Source organism: Cloeon dipterum, chromosome 2, assembly GCF_949628265.1.
Source record: "Cloeon dipterum chromosome 2, ieCloDipt1.1, whole genome shotgun sequence".
Lineage (NCBI taxonomy): Eukaryota > Metazoa > Arthropoda > Insecta > Ephemeroptera > Baetidae > Cloeon > Cloeon dipterum.
The window spans coordinates 7,385,473-7,407,821 of NC_088787.1; the positions used below are offsets into that span (position 1 = coordinate 7,385,473).

The 22,349-nt window shown below is 35.3% G+C and overlaps 1 protein-coding gene across 7 annotated transcripts in view; it reads left to right on the forward strand.

Annotated features, from left to right (window-relative positions):
* The window catches only part of LOC135935211 (epidermal growth factor receptor kinase substrate 8-like protein 2), a 39,389-nt gene that overhangs the window by 11,778 nt on the left and 5,262 nt on the right, over positions 1-22,349 (forward strand). For 5 of the 7 annotated variants that reach the window (XM_065477360.1, XM_065477359.1, XM_065477355.1 and 2 more), the window contains exons 2-12: positions 5,642-5,769; positions 10,794-10,861; positions 12,254-12,630; positions 13,502-13,685; positions 17,612-17,831; positions 17,895-18,015; positions 18,904-19,142; positions 19,625-19,936; positions 20,864-21,143; positions 21,267-21,416; positions 21,597-21,669. In XM_065477360.1, coding sequence (XP_065333432.1) covers positions 5,690-5,769; positions 10,794-10,861; positions 12,254-12,630; positions 13,502-13,685; positions 17,612-17,831; positions 17,895-18,015; positions 18,904-19,142; positions 19,625-19,936; positions 20,864-21,143; positions 21,267-21,416; positions 21,597-21,669 — 2,104 coding nt within the window. In that variant the 5' untranslated portion in view covers positions 5,642-5,689. Of the gene's footprint in view, positions 1-5,638; positions 5,770-10,793; positions 10,862-12,253; positions 12,631-13,501; positions 13,686-17,611; positions 17,832-17,894; positions 18,016-18,903; positions 19,143-19,624; positions 19,937-20,863; positions 21,144-21,266; positions 21,417-21,596; positions 21,670-22,349 lie in introns of all 7 variants that reach the window. The other 2 variants (XM_065477356.1, XM_065477358.1) reach the window with 1 other exon arrangement.

Genomic DNA, 22,349 nt, shown 5'->3' on the forward strand with positions numbered 1-22,349 from the left:
TAGTTTATCACATGACGGGAAAAATTTCAGATTCATTAAGACTTCAAAATTACAGGAAATACCATTTTTACTTTTAAATATACCAGGGATTTTTAGTATGTTGGTTGAATATTTTTTAAATCTCAGATAGTTACATACCTCTTTTACTTTTTTGTTTCAAATGCAACGTAATAATATAATTGCGGTTCTTTGGTTATTATTATTAACTCAATGCCCCCATTTTAGCGCAGTTGTCTTTGATTTTAAGGTACTATCGTTTCCAATTTCCAATCAAATTAATTTCTTAATAGTTTTTTTATAAGCTTTCCATGAACCACAAATATAAATAAGGATGCTACTTTACTCTGATCAAGGTATATTCATAATTTATTGAAGTTAGTCGAGGGAGAGCTTATTATATAGTTTATTTAAAATAACAGATGCTTAAATATCTGTAAAAAATGAAGACATTGAATTCATAAGCTATAAAAATTTTTATTTTAAATAAAAATAAAAAATGATTAAGTTTATTTTAAAAGTTTACAAAAAATTATTGAACAAACTATAAATTTAATAAAAAGCAACAAAAATTATTGCATAACTAATAAGGTTTATTTTTATTTACAACATATTTTCTTATAATTATATTGCAATTTATTTAAATTCCTAAAGTGCTAATATCTTGGCAATTTTCCGCGAGTGAATGGATGGTGGCAGTCGGCCAGCTGACTGTAAGACGAGTTGTTTTTCATTGAGAGTGTTGTTGGCAGCCGCTCGATTCGATAACTCGGCGCGGAACGGGTTATTCGATTGATACACGATGTGTGTGAGTGTGTGTGTGTGTGTGTGTGTGTGTGTGTGTGTGCGCGGTGCGAAAGCGCTGATATCTAGGGCACTACGTTACATACATATAACCGTGTTTATGTATCTGCGCGCGACCGTTGGGAGGCAGGCAGACACGGGCGAGGAATGTAGGCGCATCGGAGCGAGCGTATGGCACGCCGAAAACGCGCTGCTGCAATTAGTGGTGGGGTAATTAACCGCGGCACCGACCAACCTCTTTTCTCTCATAGACCAAAATTGTATTGAGAAGAAGCAGAAAAATATTATCTCGAAACGCTTTACTGGTTGGTAATAATTTTAATCAGCTTGAAAGCAAAGCATGATTTCATTACTCTAAACTTTTTTTAATTTACTAAAAATTTGTTTTAAGTAAGGTAATTTCTCAGTAGATAAATAAAATAATTTGATTGCTATGTCCAATAATATTTTTTCAACTCAATTTTGAGTTTTGGAAATTAAAAAATATAGGTAATTAAATGCAGCGGGGGCCAGATGTTCGATAAAATTGGTTCTCAATGCGCAGATCCAAGTTGGCGTCTGAATTTTGGGAGCAAAAAGCTCTCTTTGGATTGCCGTACGAGTGTCAAGAGCTTGTCTTTACGATCCAAAAGACACATTTAGTACAAGTAATGCAAATTATGTCACAATATTGACCAAAATTTAGTTCTTTTCGCGCATTTTCACTTGACAGTTTTTTCGTGCCATATTCCACCAAACGCCATATTGCGCGTCGTACAAATCTAACTAATGCATAAAATATTAAATAAAAAAATAGTATAGCATTATATATGTATTTAAACTCTTAATATTTTGTTGTTTATTTCTAAATAAAAGCAATTTTATTTTTTTATATTTTAGCTTTTTGTTATATAATGAACATAATTTTGGTTTAATTTTAATGAGTTACTTGAGTTCTAAGCTTTCAAAATGTATATATTTAACGGCCGCGACTAGCTATAAGTCAATTCTATATTAGACAACCTAACTTGGTTATCTTGAGAGGTGTGAATATTTTTGTTATAGACCATTTTTAATTAAAGCAATAAAATATAAAATAATATAGAACAAATTAATTTTTCCCAGCTATAAAAAGCAAAACCTGGAGAACTATAGCTAAGTAATTTGAAATTTAAGTGGAGCTCCAAGAAACAGGGAAAACAACAGGTGGTTTTTGAATCAGTTACAAAAATAATAACGATATGATACCTAGAGAGGCTCAAAATTCATTCCCAGCAAAAATTCGTCACACATTCACGTTTTTCACGCCGATTAGCTGATGAAGACGAACCCCATTATTTATTAAAATATTCCAGACGACACACCTTGCGTTGGGCGCTTTCAAAAACACGAAACACGTTTTGGTGCGCTCTCCGGTTTGAATAGACTGACTTTGAGAGCACAATGCGGCATAATTGTTTAAGCAAGCGCACTTTACATATGTATCTATAGAGAAACTGCTGCTTTCACGCACAGGAATTGTTTTGTTTTTTGGTTTTTTTTTCGGTCGTGTGGCGGCAACGGCACTAGTGAAATTTTAATTGAAACATACTCGTGGTTTTGTAATTTGTACACCAGATATATTTATCTTCGAAAACCTGTAAAAAGGCGATAACAAGGAGGCCTTGAACAAAAATTGGTGGAACCTCCATATTAATTTCTATAAGTGCTAAAACGGAACGAGTGGTGGACAATAGTGAAAATAAGTGATAGACGAAAATGAATGTAGTCCTTGAAAAGCGTTATCTGCTGCGACTCGGCGGCGGGCGTGTCGATAATTCTATTATTATTTTCTACACTGTTCGTTTGGATTAGCTGAATGGAAATGTGGTAAACAACGAACGGCGTAGAGAATGGAGGCCAGCGGAGTGATAAGAGGATTGATCACTGACAGGGTTTACTTCAATATTAGGAAGATTTTTACCAGAAAAACCGGAAAAGGACAGTTATTAGGAAATCAATCAAGCGCGCTGAGTGGGCACTGAATTTTAGAGAGATTTTGGGCAAACTAGGCATAATTTAAGATAAAATTCATGGTTATATAAGGACTAATAAATTTTTTTGTAATTTGTATTTAAAGTGTTTATGAAAGATTTGATTTTTGCTTTTGGAATAAATTAAAATTTAATTGAAACCTTTTGACCCAATTTTCTCAACACACAAATCAAGGCATAATAAATCCGTGGGATTATTTAAAAAAAATCAAATAATAAAACCTAGGACTGAATGAATAAATAACCAAATATAAAAAATTGAGCCACCCCATCCATCAATTTATTTCCAATGTGGTAGTGGTAATTTTATAGAAGGTATTAAACTAAATACATTATTTGTAACCAAGAATCAGAGGACCAGGGTTGCAAAAAACCCGCATTTAAATAAAAATGCAGATCAGTGGTAAAAAGCGTTTTTTTTTAATTTTAACCAGTTTTTTCCAGGTTCCTATAATTTCCTAATTATTAGCTAACGATATGGACTTGTAAAATTGTCAGAAAGAAATTTTTGGAGAAATTGAGGAAGCAAAATGGCAATATAAAAAAAATCTGCACAGTAGAGGAAACTTTGACCACTTCCACCGCAAATTTTAGATTTTCACTGTGAAAAAATGGTATAAATTAATTTATTGCATTTCTTGAGCAAGACATTGGTAAAAATTGAGTGTTAAAAATCGTTAAAAAAGCGCAGTGGTGAAAAAAACCGGGTGGTAAGCAAATTCAAAATGCAACCCTGAAGAGGGCAAATTTACTCTTGAAAATTTCTCACGTTGTTTATTTTTAACCATCCTACAAATTCTGTCACCTATCCACTTGTGGCTTTTGATGATAATTCACCTTTAAGCGAAAAAAATTGTGAAATTCCTCTTGGAAAGTAATCACACTTCAATGCTGGATTTCTCAGAAAAATATTCAAAGTCAAGAACTACTTGATAAATCGATTAGATCAACATCTAGTGAATTTTTCAAGGCTAAAAATAAAAAAAAATCTATTGATAAAGGCGTCTTTTTTATTTCATTTCTCAATTGAGATTCATAACATCTAATCATTTATTGCCGTTGATAATTTTATATATGGTAATAATGCTTAACAATCGGGTGCAAAAGAGACGCAAATTTCAGGAATTAGACGCGGGCATTAAGGCTGATTGGTGCGTGGTGCGTGAGCAAATGCGCACCGTAAACAATGAATAGGCCGATAAAAGATAAGCCTCTTTTATTGCTCTCCATTGCAGCAGACAGAATTTTGCCCTCTTGCTCTGAATGAGCGGTCCATTCGCGTTTTACAACTCGGCGGCGGGCCACAATAATAAAACTTTTTACACGCGGCCGCTTTAGGGTTGTTTCCTCTCTTCTTCATATTCCGCGGGCTCAGTCTCTCGGTGATAAAAGGCGAACTTGCGCGCCGAGCTGCTTTTTACATGCGAATTGCCTGCTTATTTTCGGAGTGTCGCTACGTAATAATCGACGCGCGGACACCGCTGCTCGCGTGAAACGAGTGCAACTAGAAACAATGGTGGAGAAAATTGATTTGTGCTTTTCGCAGAAGAGGCAAATCATTAGAGAAGACAAGCAAAAAAGTGCTGATCGTCAAGACATGAGAATTTTCGCCAGGTTTTTTTAGCGAATAATTTTTTTCCTATTTTCAACAAAATTCGCTCTAAAAGAAAATCAAGGCTGATATTAATTTTTTTGGTTTTTTGAGGGGTAAAATATGGAAATTAAGTAACCACGTTCATTCTGTAGGATTTTTTTGAATTTAATTTAGAATACTTGAAAGTTATTTGAGTGTTTCATTAATTTAAATTCTCTGTAGTGAACAAATTTTATTAGAAAATTGTTTAGCATCCTTTAAACTAATTTTGGGGGGAAAAACTTTCGTTTTGAAGAAAAATTTAACTTTTTTATATTAATTAAATCCAACCATGGAAATTTCATTTTAGTTTTATAAAGGTATAATATTTTATAAATAACTCTAAGGGATAATGGAGGCATTACAATTAAAATTTAAATAAAAAATCAATATTCAATTCGAGGCTAATTGTTCTTCCGTGCTATAAAGATTTCTATTGCTGAAAGTAAATCCTTTATAAAATATGATATTTTCCCAATTTACGTGTACGTCAATGTTCTTGTAGGTAAATAGGTCGATTTGATTGTCCCATTTTTGCCCGAAAAGGTTGGTGACTTGTCGAATTTAAGGAAAAATTTATAAGATTAAAATTTCCCATTCCTTGAACTGCCGTTTTGGTAAAGTTTCGAAAAAATTCGATGGACTTCGATGATAAATAATAATATAATAAATAATGTTAGTTTCAACGGTACTTATTTTCATATCAATTTCTTTACAGCTGGAAATCTAATATAGCTAGGGTTTGTTATTCTTGTGCTGTAGAAAATTAATTCCACACAGTCCATAAAATTTTAATTCACAAGTGATTTAATTAAAACATTTAAAATATAATAATTAATATAGTAAAATTATTTAACTTGTAATTTGTGAGTGAGACCAGAAAATCTACAAATTACGTTATTTTTTGTATCGTCAACTGTGGAAGAAACTTTTTATATATTGTGAAATTCTAGAAATTTTCTGAAGGCTTGCTATTATTTATCCTTAAATCCACAAAATGAATAATATAGGAAATACAGAAACTGTTCAGTGCATTTCACGCTTTGTTGAAGCAAAATATCATTGCTGATCACATAAAAATACTTTTAATTTAATTTATATTTAAATATACCAAATTATAAACAAATTAAAATGCAAATGCTTTTTAATATCATGTTACAAAAATTTTAATTGCTTAATTCTTTTGTTCCAGCAGGGTGCAGTAGCACCGGCGCCCTAATTGCCCGTCACCCCTTCGCTGAGCATGCCAGGTGTGAAGGCCCCTCCGCCGCACCACCAGCAGCCCCCCAAGTGGGATAAAAAGGCCAACAAGAAACAAAAAAAGTGAGTGCTTGCGTTAAAAATTACAAATTCATCAAATTATCGCCCGTTTGAGACAAGAATTTTCCCTCAAACTTTCTTTCTCCCTCTCTCTCTTTGCGGAAAGCTGCGAATTTTCCACTTGGCTGGAGAAAACTCATTAAAAGCTGCGAATCCAGGTGGATTTTTCCGAGCGCGCGCGGCGCCTCATTAATTCCGTTGCGCGCCTTCCTTTGCAGCCTTGTGCCAATCAATAATCAATTTTACCCCCGGAGCTCTCTCTCTCTCTCTCTCTCTCTCTCTCTCTCTCTCTCTCTCTCTCTCTCTCTCTCTCTCTTGCCTTCCTTTGCATTTTATTCGCTGCGTTGTTGACACAGTGTCACGCGGAATAAAGTGCCTCACTCGACGCGGCTCCCCTGCGACCCACAGAGCTGCCGATGGAACGGAAAATGAGATATACACTGTGTGTCGTGCCTCCGCGGCTTTTTAGCGGACTAGCCCTAATTGAACTTTCGCCGGCAAAATCATATACTTTGTGGAGAAAAGAAAAAAATGGCTGATATTTAAAAATTCGAAAACGTTTTCTAACACGAAGCCTAAATGTAGCACTTTTTCAGATTTGCAGTAAATTGACCAGTTATTTGAAGCTTCCAACAGATGGCGCCACAGTATACTTTAGTAATAAATTTATTTTAAGGCACTTCGGCTGTGATTTCAGACTCAATCCTGCCACAGTGCATTCTTCAATTGATATGCTTTATTTTGAAGTTCTGAAAACCAAAATCGGTTTATCCAATCGCCGTAGAATCGAGAAAAACTATATTTTGAAATATAAAATCATTTCCAACGTTTCTACTGCGAATGGCTGGACTGATTTTGGATTTCAGGACGTCAAAAGAGTACATATCAAGTGAAGAACGCACAATAGCAGGATTGAGTCTGAAATCAGAGCGAAAGTGCCATAAAATTAAATTTATTACAAAAGTATACGGTGGCGCCATCTGTCTGCAGCTTCGAACACTGCAACTGGTGAATTCAAACAGTTTTAGAAGAATTGCACAATTTTAAAATGGTTCATTAAATGATCCAAATTACTTAAATACCGTTTTTTATGGTTCTATCTTATACAAACTAAAAAAATGTCTTTGTTTTAAAGGTATAACTTTTGGAAAAGCGTTTCAAGCGTTCTATTTTACGATGAAAAAGATAACGCCTGCAGACATAAAATCTATATTTAATTTGTTGAACAAACGAGCAGCATTTTTTGCTCTATTTGGCGTCGAAATTTCGTTGAGCAATGAATGGATATGTATCTGATGGTTCTTACGCAACGCAACTCTTCTTCCCATTGTTTGATGGAAAATTGCGCAACGCCTGCGTCGTGACCGGCCGATCAAAAGTCTGCAACGCGCTGCTAGCATGACTCGCGGTCGACGGCGGCGGCGGCGGCAGCGCTGGAAAAAGAAATCGTGGTAATGATAACGAGCTTCCTCGTAATTTGGATGAGATCACTTTCGTGGCAATTAGGTATTACATTTGAAAATGTAAATTCCTATCTGCTCTGCTCTCGAACGGGTTCATCCCAATAACGACTGCAGCTAAAGGTTCTTGTGCGGTGAATTTTCTCCCACGAGTAGTAGGTGCTGCTATTTACAATCATGATTGATTCTATGTGGTACAGTAAAAATTATACTATCAATACAGAGCTTTAAGTCTTTAAGAAATATTGTACGATTTTGAGCAAAGAAGCGTGTAAATAGCTTTAATTTTTATATCTTAATTAAGCTAAATTCAAAATATAAGTTCTGATTTTTGCTCTGTAAAGATTATTTATTATATTTTTTATTATTGAAGAGAACAATGCAAATTAGACCATGAATATAATTTTAAATTCATTCATGTGAACGTGTTCCAGTAGTTGTCTTTCCTATATTACCATTATTACAGGAGGTAGACTTTATATTTTAGCTTGTTGTACTTATATAAAGAGCTGGAAGGTCATTTTTCTCCGGAAAATATTTCAATAACTATCAAAATGTATAAATAATAGCTTAAAATAAACATTTTAAAAAATTAAATAACCAAAACATAAATTTTCGAAAAAAAAACGATTCATTTAGCGCTTGATATTTGTGTAAATTCTTGAATTAAATTTAAAATAAAACTTTTTCCGGGCTATCAATGAGTTTCTGTAGGCACCTATAGTTATTTTGAATTTTTGTTTGGTTTTGACGGCTCCAAAAGAGGAATAAAATGATTTTAATTTAGTCTCGTATGTCATAAAATTGAGTGGTGAAAAATCAGTATTGCCACAAAATAAATAAGATTAGCTTTAAAATGTTAAATGAACCAAATCATTGATGCGGGAATTCTACTCTGTTAGAAGAACTGAACTACATTTTATCTCAATTAAACAAAATTTTTTTTTAAATTAGATCTAATGCCCTATTTCAAAGCAGAGTTTGAGTCTTATTGCGCTTAAATTTAGCTGATTTTTACGGTTTTTAAAATAACTTTGAAACTTGAAATTAAATAGAGCGTTCCAATATCGATTCAGATAAAAAACGGCCCCTCATAACAATTTTAAAACGTTAATTTTTAATTTCCATCGATATTTTCATAGATTTCCGTGCTGAATCCTTCTTCTTAGATTAACAATTTTAATCCCACAACAAACCCTCGAGGATTTTATTAAAGGTCTCGCTTCAAACACAACATTTTTATTTTTAATTATTTAATTGCATCATTTCATGCACTGCCTCAAGTTTATTGTCAGACATTCTAGAGGTAATAACAATTGTAAAAAGTAATTGTGCTCTGTAAATACTGTGGTTATTCCCAGATAATACAAATTTAGCTCAGGTTATCGCAAATTATCTAGAGAATTAACAATTACAGACTCATGCGATGTTATGAGTTGTCGATATACACGAATGTGCAAATGGCAGCATCATTTCTCTTGCTGCTGCTGCTGCTTCTTGGAGAAAAGAAGAGGCAACAAATTTCCAATTAGAGACTTTTCTCAGAAGTGGAGCGAGTGTGCTACTGCGTTGATGGAGAGAAAAGCCGTCGCACGCACGCCTTGTCTCTTATTTTTTTTTTGGTCTATCGCGGCGGCCGCCCGCCACTGCATTATATTCTTCTTTCTTCTCTGCGCGAGATACGTTTTCCTCAATCAAGGAAGTTCCTCTTTAGCACACTGTGTAATGAATAAACGGAATTTCAAAACACGCTTTTTGCTGCTGACGCCGCCGCAATCGCAATATCAGCTCTATACACATCTGCGATAACGCGTTTAGTTTGTTGGAGGTGCACATTTCATTTCATTCCATTCAAGATAAGATTCTAGACTCCATTCTCTCGATTGCACTGTGATCTCTAGTAATCTTTTCACTGCTGTGACTCAGCGAGTTATTAAATTAAAATGTTAGTGAACAATTAATGAAAAAATACAGAAAAACATTCTCAATGACATAGATATAATAATTTATGAATGTAAGAAAACAAAATATATGTTGTATTATTTAAGAGTTAATTAATACTATTAAAGAAGTTTGATTATTTAGACAAATATTTTAGTTAATTTATTGATTTATTAAAATCCTATTTTTTACAAGCGCAAAATTTTATTCTTAAATTTTTCACAACATTCCAATAATTAATGCATTGCAAATGCGTTTCGATTTTATATTCTGCGGATTGCAGTTAACCATTCATTTAGATATAATTTAATATGAATATTATAGTAAACAAAGAAAATATAGTTCAAATATGTATATTAGTTAGTAAAACCAATCCGAGTAATGAAAATTACTGCTATTCCAAGCTATTGAAGCTGTTTAAAATGCTAATTTTAATCAAACTTAAATATTTGTTTACTATTTAGACTATATTTAAAATTGAAATTTAAAGTTTCAAAATTTAATTTGCTCTCATCATTAAAAGAGGCTGACGATTTATAAATTTTGTGCTTTAATCAGGGAAATGATTGTTTGTTCCTTACTTTTGATTTTATTAAAAACCAAATCCTGCCTTTTTCTGCGCACATTTCATTGCTTAAATAATATCTATAAATTCTGGACAGTTTTGCAGTAAAATGACATGAAAGGTTTTTTCAATCTATAAAAAATTGCCTTTTAAGTTTCTTCCTAGATTGGCTGAACCCATTTGGATATTGAGTACATAAAATTCATTATTTTCTCACCTAACAAAAATTGCATAGAACAGATTTGAATACGAAATCTGAGTGAAATTAAAAAAAAAAATAATGGTGTACCATCCGTTTGCAGCTCCAAACACTATACAAGCTTGAAAAATTTTGATTTCCCAGCCAGGAAAGTCAATTTAAATAATACAATTATTTATTTTGAACAATATATCAGATATATAATTTTTTGTGGCTTAAAATAAAAGGAAGAAATTACTATTTGAGGAAAAATGGTCAAAATCTGCTCCTGCGAAAACATGTTCTATTAAATTTCTATAAGTCCTGAAAGAGATTAAATCCAAAAATGAATTAAAAAACACAAAATATTTTAAATTGATTAATAATTGGCTCACTTTTTAACTCCAATATGATATTCAAATTTTGATTTTTCCCTAATAGCGAAGAGCCATTCAGTTTTTCTTTTAATTGAATGATCAAACCTGTGTTTGTGCATTCATTTCTTTGTCTTAAAATAACATATAAAAGATAAGCAAAATACTTGAAGGTTTTAAAAATTAAAACTACCATTAATTTCCCTTAGCAATTTATTTTAAAACCTGATTTTTGCTTGAAAAAACAGAATTGGAGTTTCTATCAATTTTGTTTGAAAGGAGAGAAAGAGATTTGTGCGGGTTTGGTCGCGAAATGTAGGACAGGTATGTGTCAAACGCGGGCGTTGGTTGCACAATACGAAATCAGCTCATTGTCTGGCGGGAGACGAGCCAATAATTTGCATGCACGTGCGTAGAGACGCAATTACCAGCTCATTAGCATGGCGAACAAAGGACTTTTCAACCTTCAAGTGTTCAAAGTGACTAAAAATTTTGCCTTTTTGTTCCAGGTCGGAAAAGCGTTCGTCCTTCTCCTCTGACATGATGCCGTACAACCACTCGAACGGCTACTCTTCTGGTACAAACATTATTTTCCCTTCCATCCGAATTTCCATCTCTTCGTGACATTTTTAGTCATAAAAATTCTGCTTTATCTCGCGGCGGAGCGCGCTTGACGTCTTGTCGCCGAGTTTGAATAAGAATTTGTCCGTCAAGAGAGTGAACACGAGTCACCAGGGATGATATGAAAGTTATTACTCCACCGAAAAAGGAGGAAAGAAACAGCAGCCAGCGTTATTGAAAAGCTGCCGCGCGTTTTTTGCTTATTACCAATGCAGCAACTTCGCGGAACCCGGCGAGGATCGAAATATAAATGGAAAATTGTTAGATTGTCTGACTGGTAAACGATTTCTGTGTTCCAGATTGGAACGCGATCATCCCACAGAAATTTTTTTTTTTTAAATTTATTGTTTTGATAAAAATCAACTTTATTTGCTTGTGCAAAATATTTCAGGCGGTAAAGTTACAAATTAAAATAGGCTTGGAAAAATTTTTATCATGAAAATGCCTTCGGCACAATGGGCACAATGAATATTTTTGTTGTTATTTCTTTTCTAACAGCTGATTAGCCCGGGAATTGGCGAATCAACCATTAAATGGCACATCAGGCTAATGGAAACGTAACAAAATACGCGGGAATTAAATTAATAGGTCGGCACGCACCTTTTTTGACGCTTCTGATTGGCCGTTGGACTGTCTCCTGATTGGCCTCCATTATTTCGACGCCATAGTGACTTCTGTCCGGCGGGAACCAAACATAGATCGCAACCCGGATCCCGGTGGGAATTTCAAATGCGCAGAAGGTTTTAAATTGGGTCACGCATGCGCAGTGATGTATTTCAGCTTCCCTGTGAGATAAAGAAGCGATCTGAAAATATTGCGCATGCTTAAGATGCGCAAACGTTTACTGCGTAGCTTCAAAATAGGCGAACTTTTCAAGCTGACTGATGTTTTTGTTATTATTTCTTTATAACAGCCAATTAGCCCGGTAATTGGCGAATCAACCATTAGATGGAAATGTAACAAAATTCGTGGGAATTAAATTATTAGGTCAGCACGCCTCTTTTTAGACGCTTCTGATTGGCCGCTGGAGTGTCTCATGATTGGCCTCCATTATTTCGACGCCATATTGACTTCTGACCGGCGGGAAACCAACAAAGATCGCCACCCGGCCCCCATTCCTAGAGACTCCGAAAATATAGAGACGCCAAACATGTGTTGTTTTCGTTCAAAATGCAAAATTAATTTATGATAAAAATTATTTTACGGAATATATTTACGTACTCATCAGTTTTTTGCTGCTACTGTTTAAAAATTGTTCAAAGAGATGGAAATTGAATTATAAGTATCAAAAAATTACTGTAAAATGCCTAAAGAATTCCAGAATATATAAATTTTTTGTAATTTTCAGACCAGCACAGCCAAACGTCGGGCAACGAGGATGGCTCGACGAGTCCGGCGTACGTGATGGAGCACTTGGCCACCTTCACGGTGTCCAAGGAGACCGGGATCGTGTACCCGGCGGACGGCATGCGGCGGCTGCTGCAGCTGGAGAAGAGCAACGGCATCTGGTCGCAGAAGATGCAGATGCGGCTCGAGCGCTCGTGGGTCATGATCATGGACTACGAGTCCGGCGCCATCATGGAGAAGTTTCCGGTGGCGCTCATCCAGGAGCCGACCGCCTTCACCAGCAACGACCCCATGGAGATGTACAACAACATCCTCGTCTTCATCGTTGGCGAGGAGGGAAGCCCGAGGAACGGCCGCTCGGAGATGCACATTTTCCAGGTATAAAATTCGTGAAATGCTAATCCAAATTTCGTTCTGGGATCAAATTATTGGTTATTTATTTATACTCTATTTTTGTTGGAGATAAATTAAGGTTGGAATCAAAAGAAAAGAAGCCTACATGATAAAGTAATTTCAATTAAAATCAGTAAGGATCGTAAAAATTTTGGAAATTAAAGACTATTTTGGCCTTTCAGGCCTCAAGAACTAAGAATTTTTAAATAGTTTTCAGGTTAAAGTTTAAAAATGTAAAGCATTAATTATATTTTTCAGCAGTAAAAATATCAATTTAAGACTTTCTAATATTTATTAAAAATATACATTTTGTGCATTAATCCCAAATGATAATCTAGTTAAATACAAAATAAGTTTTTGTCATTAGGATTGATTATAAAGTGAATTAGATGAAGTATATAAATTACGTAATGTCCATTTTATATCAATGTATTGATGAAATTACTCTTTGACTCTTCCAAAAATACAAATTATATTATTATGAATTTTAATCAAGCACAAAATTAAATTCAATGGCAAACATGGTTCTCCAAAGAAACAGCAATAATTGAAGTGGCAACCTGGTACGCATATTAATCAATTAAAACCATCTCTGATAATTGGAGAGAGTATACATTATTAATTTGCTGTTCCACAAGAAGCAAACTCAAACGGTATAATTAATCTCGAGTGGTCGAGCACAAAGCGCTTCCAATTTCATTTGCTCTTATCTGCAGTGCGCGCACACACACACACACACACGTCGAGTGACTTGTTTTGATCATTGAAAAAGCAGCGAGAGAGCCAATCTCATCAACTCATCCATCTGCACACTCAATACATTTCAATAAAATGAATCAAAATTCCAAATTCGCAGTGCCAAAGCATCTCAGGGCAGGACCTGGTGGAGGACCTGAAGCTGCTTAGGTCGGGAAAGATGCCACCCCTGCGCCGCCAGAGCCACTTGCTGCCGCCCCCGCCGACCACGCCGCCCCCGGAGCCGCCCCTCAACGGGATAAGCGTGCGTGAGCAGGTCAACGCGTTCAACGCCGCCTCTCACCGTGAGTTTTATTTTTAACTTTATAGTATAATTGATTAGAAATCTGGGTTGAGGGAAAACAGATTAATTTAGATACTTTTCTATTAAATTAAACTTGATTTTGATATTTAAATTTCCCACTCATCAAGATATTTGATTAAACGTTAGATATTGCTTGTTTTGTTTTCAAGCCTAATAACAATTATATTTTTTAATTATAAAAAAGTTAAAATATTTTTATATTACATTTTTCATGATCTCTTTGTTAAAAACCGAACAAATTCAACTTTGTCTAGATTTTTTATTAAATTAAAATTTCGTACCGCGCGTCTACAAGTTAATGTTGCGTAGAATACAAATTTTTAATAAATTATGGGAAGATTTACATGCTACAATTAAAACGTACAAATAATTAGTTACAGAAATGATAGCATGAAGATAAAACGTAATTAAAAATATCGTATTAAGTCAAATTTCTACCTCTAAATATAATTACAAAAATTATCGGTATGATTTATAAATTTTAATTTTAATACACTCTGTTTGCTTTGGTTTAATTTGAAGAGAGAACCAAATATTGATATCTTTTAGTCACTTAGTTGAGCAAGAAGCTATTCATCTCATGGTAGAAACTCGGTCAAATTGTTTTTAACAGCAGCATTCTTACCAATGTCGTGATGCAACGATTACTGAGAAAGAGTGCAACAAAATTTGCGGTTTTCAGGCTCGTGGGCCTCTAGGTATTTTCCGAATGATTATGTCCTTTTTATCTTCATTGTCACTCGCAATCTAGTCGATGTAATCGGCAAAAAATAACGTGACAGATTATTACAACTCGAGAAGCACCAAAAATTCACATTTTAAATTAAAAAAAAAAAAATACGAGCAAGTAGGCTTCAAATTAATTTGCGGCTCATAAACTTCCTGGAATTTGTGTCTCTATTGTGATATTATTTTCAATTAGTTGAACGTGTGTGTGTGTGTGTTTTGGCTCTCGTTTTTACTGCCTGCTCGCGTTATTTCACAAAAAGCCGTGCGCGGTCTGGCGCTGTGAGAGGCAGAGAGCTAGAGTTCATTCAATCCAAACTCTCGGCAAAAGTGAATGGAGAGCGTGTTTTCGTCATTAGCAGCGGCGGCTCAGACGCGCAATAATTAGCCACTTTTCGGCCAGCGGCGACCGCGCCCTCCTTTTTTACTCCTTTCCTCCTGCGTAATCAACTTATCATAATAATCGGTGAAGGCACCTTGTTTTTGTCGGTGCCCAGGAAGGAAGGAAATAAATCAGGTGTGGCTTGTTATTATTTTTTTACGGAATTTTCAGTTTCAAATACACTAATAAATAATATAACACATTTTATAACAAAATTTCTTAACATAATCTCGTTCAAACGTATGTCTAGAATATCTAGATAATGATTTCAAAATTATTGATATTGTTAAATTTAAGCAATAATTAGTTTAACTGAAGAGAAAATCACCCATTTCAAGTAGTTTACAATTTATGAGAAACTGGTGTGCTTTAAATAGTTTGTATAATGTTTATTATATTACTATGTTGCAAGCTTTCACATTTGATTATGTGTAAAATTTTGAGATTATTAAAAGTTTGAATATTTGTTAATAAAATTTAAAATAAATAAGACATACATTTTTCCAGCTTTAATGAAAAGCCAGAAGAAAGGTTATACAAATTTAAGTTTTTTCCTTTTCATTTTACTTGAATCTAAAAAGCAAAACCTATCAGAAAATTTTAAATAAAATGCTTTTCATCAAGACTAAAATCACAGAGAGGAGCAATATAATTTCCGAATCACTGGTCTGACGCTTTCATTACCAACGTGTAAACACGGCAACACGTTGATTAGGGCAATTTGGAATTTATGAGGCATCAAGGAGGAAGACAGCATCCGGAGTTTCATATTTACGCACAGAACGACCAGCTGACTAGATTTATTCGTTTACTAAGTTAGTATCGGCTAGATAAGAGCGGCATTATTCCGCAGGTGAGCAGCAAAAGCATCGATTAACATCACGAGCACGAGCCGCGAGAGAAAGTCTCTCTGCTCTCGTTGGCAATAATTTTTCGACTTGACCAGAACGTTCACTTTCAAAGGCAGTCGGCGAGTCGGTCGCCTTTCGAGCAGACCAGTTTGCACAAAGCAGCAGCGCGAGCGAGAAGTGCACTGTACCTTGGATTTCGGTGGTGTGTGTGTGTGTTGGCCAGTTGATGAACTTTTTGACTCAGTGATTCGCCATTGTGTGCGATTTTGCTCACACCTGCAGGTTTGTCTCGCGAATAATGCCATTGTCTTGATATAATAAGCCCAAGGAATGAAGAAAATCACGGGCCGAGAGTTAAAGTAGCTAAATTTACACCATTTGAATCGGTTTGGATGGTTTATAGCTATTTTTAGGATCTTTAAAGGTTTCAACAGCCTTGAAACTCATTATTTTTTTAGTGTATGCTGCAGGAGGAATAAATTTCATTGCCTAATTGTTTCTTCTCACTGTTCTTTTTCAATCCCTAAATTAAAATGTGTCCGAAATTTTTCATTAAAGCATTGGTTTGTCAAAATGTCCCGACTTATTGATTTTCAAAAACTGGAATTTTAATCCATAGCAGTATTTGGATAAATTCCTAAATGCAAATTTTGTTAGGATTTAAACTCAAACTTAAAATTTTGTTTGTTCATAATAATTTAAAACGCCAATTTATTTACATCATAATTTAAATTAGATTAATATCATTTTAAAACGCTAGTTGTGGATAAAAAAACTCTAGTATTTCCAGGAAAGAAATAAAAAGTTTAAGTTTAAAATTTCTCTTCAAGCAATTATCCTGAGGATAAAGAAGTTTAAATTTCTTTTCTGGTTGACGTCGTTGACGCTTAAGTTATTTCGAGTACGAAGATATATTGATAACAATGAATGCTGCAATTAATATTGCGTAAGATATTTAATGCGAAAGGGAAAACATCCGGCTGGAGTGATTTCGACCAGAGTAGAAATTTCAGATCGATGCCGGCCTCGGTTTTATCCCTTTCGGCCACGAGAGGCGCGGGTATTAATGTCCAATTGCGCGCAAATTGACAGCACGATTGATTGCCCTGTTCTTTGGCAAATATTTGACAAAGCTGCTGCCAGTGAATAATGAGCGTCGGCCGCGTTTTCGCAGCTCCGCGCCGACGTTTAATGAGCAAACTTTTTCTGCTGCTGCTGCTGCTGCTGCTTCTCTTTGCAGCGCCCGATCACATTTTGCACGCTGCGGCAAATCGAGATAAAGCAGTTCCCTTTGCACACTTTTAAAGTTTTGTAACAATTTCTTGGGGATGATGTTAACCTTTTCGATTATTTTACATTTTTAGAAAGAAAAAAACGTATGTTATGACTTATTTCTTATTTGCATTTAAATTTAAACGCCATTTTTACACTTAACATTTTGAATCTTAATTCATATTTTCCCTAATAATATTCTAATTTGCATCATCTAAATAAATCAGCGGGAGCCAGATTCGTGCAACGCGCAGATATGGCGTCCGGTGGAGTATGGCGCGAAAAACGGTTGCGTGAAAATGCGCGGAAAGACCCAATTTTTTTGTCAATATTGTGACATAATTTGCATAACTTGTGCTAATTGTGTCTTTTGGATCGTAAAAACAAACTCTCGACACTCGTACGGCAATCCAAAGAAAGCTTTTTGTTTCCCACATTCAGACGCCATCTTGGATCTGCGCAGTGCGAACCAATTTTATCGCATATCTGGACCCCGCTGATATTAATTATAAATTGCGTTAATTTAACTTTCAGATCTTACATAAAATTAAATATATTTTTTTCAAGCACATTTAACAATTCATTTGAAAATTACAACTTATAGTTTATGTTTTTTAGCTCACATATTCTGCTGGAGAATCATTTAATAAAGATAATTATTTCTCTGTTTCACAGTGCCTGAAGCGCACAACGAATTGCGAGCGTCGTCTTCGCGGGACGGTGCCATGTACAACCGCGAAGCCGGCTCGATCAACGACGAGACGAGCTCGACGTCGAGCGAAAAGTACGAGCGAGACGTGACCATCCTGAACCACTGCTTTGACGACATCGAGAAGTTCATCGCGCGGCTGCAACATGCGGCTGCTGCCTCCAGGGAGCTCGAGCGGAGGCGCAAGTACGACCGGATTTTCTGATTTTAAAAAACTGGATTTTTTAAAGTAATACTTGTTCACTTCAGGAATAGAAAGTCCAAGAAGAAGGACATGGGCGACGGAATGCTCTCAATGAGGGCCAAGCCGCCCCCGGAAATGGAGTTTGTCGACATCTTCCAGAAGTTCAAACTCTCCTTCAACCTCCTCGTGAGTATCAAATAAAAAAATTTCGTATTTATTCTCTGACTGATGGTAATGGAATTTTTAAGATAGGAAATTACTTTGAAAGGTTCAGGATGGATTTAAAGACAATTATAAAGATATCAGAATCTCAATGTGTCATCGATGACGTCAAACGCTGCGTAGTATATGGCTCTGTGTCACTTTCGCTGAGAGCCAAGTAACTTTTAACAAAGATGTGGTGAACAAACGTAGCAAAGAGATAAACGACTTTCGTTTCTCAAAGTCCAATTGCTAGATGACGTCACAGATAAGTGATGGCAGTTTTAAGTGTGAAATTTAAGATATTTTTTACACTTTTAAACCTGTTATTTAAAAGCAAAATAAATGGTTCTTATTCAATTGTATGAATTGAATAAAACAGAGATATCGTAATTTTGAAATTTAATATTTAAAATTTTGTAAATAATTCAACCAACAAATTTTTGAGACCTCAATTAAATTAGAAACTTCTGTAAAAATAGCTGAAAACCTCAAATCACTAACTTGCTTTATATTTCCAATAATTTTATTAATGTATTGTGTTTTTTAAAATTTGTTTGACAAGAATTTCTTTTTTTTCAAATTGAAAATTTTTTTCGTCAAAATAATTCACGCAATATTTTCAAATTAAATAAGAATTTTAGCACCGTGCCAATATTTAGTAAAAATTAACAATTTGCTCTTGATGATGCTCCTTTCGAGGGACCATAAATCTCAGTTATAATATTTTTTCCATCCATCAAATAATCAATACAGAAACTTTTGTACCATCAGCATCAACAACTAAAGGGAAACTGAAAACTTTTGCATCTGCTGAGAAAGAGAAGGTTTTAACACCCTTGTGTGTGTGTGTGTTCGCATTTTGTGCCGCAGGCCAAGCTCAAGTCGCACATCCACGACCCGAACGCGCCCGAGCTGGTGCACTTCCTGTTCACCCCGCTGGCGCTGATCGTGGACGCGTCGCACGACTGCACGCACTACGGACCCAATCTGCCCTCGAAGGTGGTGTCACCGCTGCTCACCAGAGAGGCGTACAATTTGCTCATCAACTGCGTCACCAGCAAGGAAACAGAGCTGTGGCACTCGCTCGGCGACGCTTGGCTTGTCCCTAAGTAAGCCCCAGTTCTGCTAGAAGAAACAAAATCAGGGCGATAAAATCATTGGAAATTAAAATGAAAAGAAATTGTTAGCAACCTTGGAAATAGGGGAAACAATTAATAATCTTCCGAAATACCTTTTTTGGCCAAACATTTGTCAAGTTTCTATGTTTAGCAATTTGATAACGAAAAAAGGATCATAAAATCTATTTTTAAAAGATATAAATATTTGATAAATTGATTAAGAAGTTTATTCTTTCATTTGTAAAGGATATTTCAAAAGACTGGTAAAATTTATTTAAAAGGGTAGATTTTTTCAATCTTCAAAAAATTATTAATTTCAAAATTTTTGATTAAATAAATAGAATAACAATTAATTTATTATATTTAAATAATTTAAATTTTTGTTTTATAGACATAAAAAACTAAATTTAAATATCAAACTAATTTATTTAATAAATGTTTTTATAAAATATTAATTGTAAATTCAATTTTAGGGATCAGTGGAAGGGTTACGTGGCGCCGTACCACCCAGTGTTCATGGATGGCTGGTCGCCCGACTTCCCAATCAACGACGAGCGCGAGCACTCGGCCCTGGGCAGCGCCGTGGCGCTCGAGGCGAAAAGGACGCGCGGCGACGAGATCAGGGCCGCGCAGCACGAGGCCGAGCTCAGGGAACAGTACTACCGCGACGACTCGCACTACAGCAGCGACTATTTCGACCACGAGCGCCAGGGCTCGTCTCCGCACGACGCCAGGTACCAGGAGAACCGCAATTACCGCCACGAGAGGTACAGCAGGGAGGAAAGGTCAGTATTTTTTTTTTGTAATTCAAGTAATGAAAAATATACTTAATAATCTTGGGGAAATTTGAAATTCATCTACTTCCTCTAGAATTTCAATCAAAAATTAAAAAACGATCTTTCCCTGCTAAAATTTCAATTAATTAATTTATTTCTGTTTGCCTAAAATATTTAATTGTACTTTTTAACACCCATCATACGCCACTACTTAATATTAATTTTTTTTAATTAAATGGTTAACAAATATATTTAATTGTTACCGTCTTGTAAATGGTTTAACTTTCAGCTAGACGTAATCTAGATCGAGTTCGATATTCACTGTTAATTTTCTTTTAAATTTAATTTTAAATTGGCAAGGAAAAATTAAAAGTTCGGTACATATTTTTACGTACTCTAATTTCTAAGACTTGTAGGAATTTCTCACTGTAAAAATAAATTTGATAAAGAAAATAAAATTGTAAACAAAATTCTGAGGAGCGCTAAAGATTAAGCTGTTTATTTTTTCAATGACGTCAAACCAAAAGTCAATTTTAAAAAGCCCTTAAGTTACGGTGGCACGAATTAATTAATTTAAATGAAGATTAAGACGGCATTGCATTATCTTAAGAACCTTCATGTGCTTCAATTAATATTTCAAGAGCGTTTTTTTATGAATTCTTACGTAACATAAAAACGTAGACGTTTTTGAAGCAATGAAGGTCGAATCGGACGATTTTGCTGAAATCAATATTTAATTTTGTAGGGTTTATTAATTTTAAACAAAAGGCACCACAGTTAATCTTCTTGCACTTATCATCTCTGATTTTTGATCCAATCCTAATGCTAGAAAAACATTAATATTTATTCAAAGAAACACGGAATAAATTTTAAAACAATAATCATGATTTTGTTACAATTTAAATTAATTTTTGTTTCGATTTTTTTACTCAACAGAAGGTCACACACTCCGCCGTCGGAGCGAGACTTCCCGAACAGGGACATCAGTTCCCGCAGCGACATCTCCGCTGACTCGATCGAGAGGAACGGTGGCGGTGGAGGCGGCGGTGGTGGAGGCGGTGGAGGCCTCAGCGATCAGCAGCAGCGGTTTGAGCGCGCCCAGCAAGTCTGGCTGGACGATCTGCGGTCGAGGAATGTCAAGGTTGTGCAGGTCACCTACCCCAGGACGGCCAACAATGACAAGGAGCTCACGGTCGTCAGGGGAGAATACCTAGAGGTGATAATTTTAATTAATTTGTCCTTTATTTATATTGTAAATTATTTAGTAGGTTTGTTTAATGGAAAAAATCTGTAAATTTAATTCTTAACTAAATGGAGGTTTTATTGTGATTTTTTTCAGGTGCTGGACGACACACGCAAGTGGTGGAAGGCCCGAAACAGTCGTGGCCAGGTTGCCCACGTGCCACACACGATCGTCACGCCGCACTTTGATGGCCCGCCCGGCAGCGACGTCTTCAACAATCCACTTTACGCCAGGGGATTTGGACAGGTCAGAATAATTAAAATAAAAATTTTAGGGTCCCTGTGAGCATTTAAAATTATTTAGATTGCAGAATTTTTTAACTGTTTTTTTTAACAAAATTAAAATTTATTATGAATGGATATATTTTAAATTAATAATTTCTCGATAAATTTAACACATTTTCGATGTGATGGGCTGTTTTTTTAGGAGTCGCCTCGCGAGAGTGTGTCGACGAACAACGAGAGGCCGGCGCGTTCACCGCCGCGCATCGGCAAGAAAGGTGAATTCAGATACTTCTAGACACGCGCAATGCGTGTCGCCCAGCACCACGTACCCTCCTTCCTGTCCGTCCGTCACTCAATCACTCACTCACCAACCCACCCCCCAAAAAACAAACGTACACGCACACACCCACGCAAACTGTTCATCGTGTGTGTCGCATCGTCGCGGTCCCCAGTGTGTTTTTATTGTTTTGTGCGCCGAGCGACAAGTGCTTTTGTGCTGTTTCTCCCCCTGCCATACTCGATCAACCCTCATATGATAATTATTATATTGCTGCAGCTGCTAATGAGAGGATTTAACTCAAAATGTTGTTTTTATTTTTATCTCCCGGAGTATGTAAGTCGTCGTGAAACGTATATAGATATTATTTAGAAACTGTCTGTTTAAGAGATTTAGAAAATTATATCTTTTTATTATATACACTTGAAACGGATGAATTATTATTTTTTTCTGAATATTTTTGCGCGTTTGAAGCTGCTAACGGAATTAGAAATCTGAGGCCCTGATTTTTAATTTAATTTTGCTTTAAATTTGGTACAAAATGTTTTGAATTGCATTTTTGAGATTTTTTAAAATTTAAAATAAAGTTTAGCAGATAAAGAAGATATTTATGCTAAATTAACTTCCCAAAAATTATACGCTCAACTCTCTTTAATTTGCAGCTCATGAAATGAAATC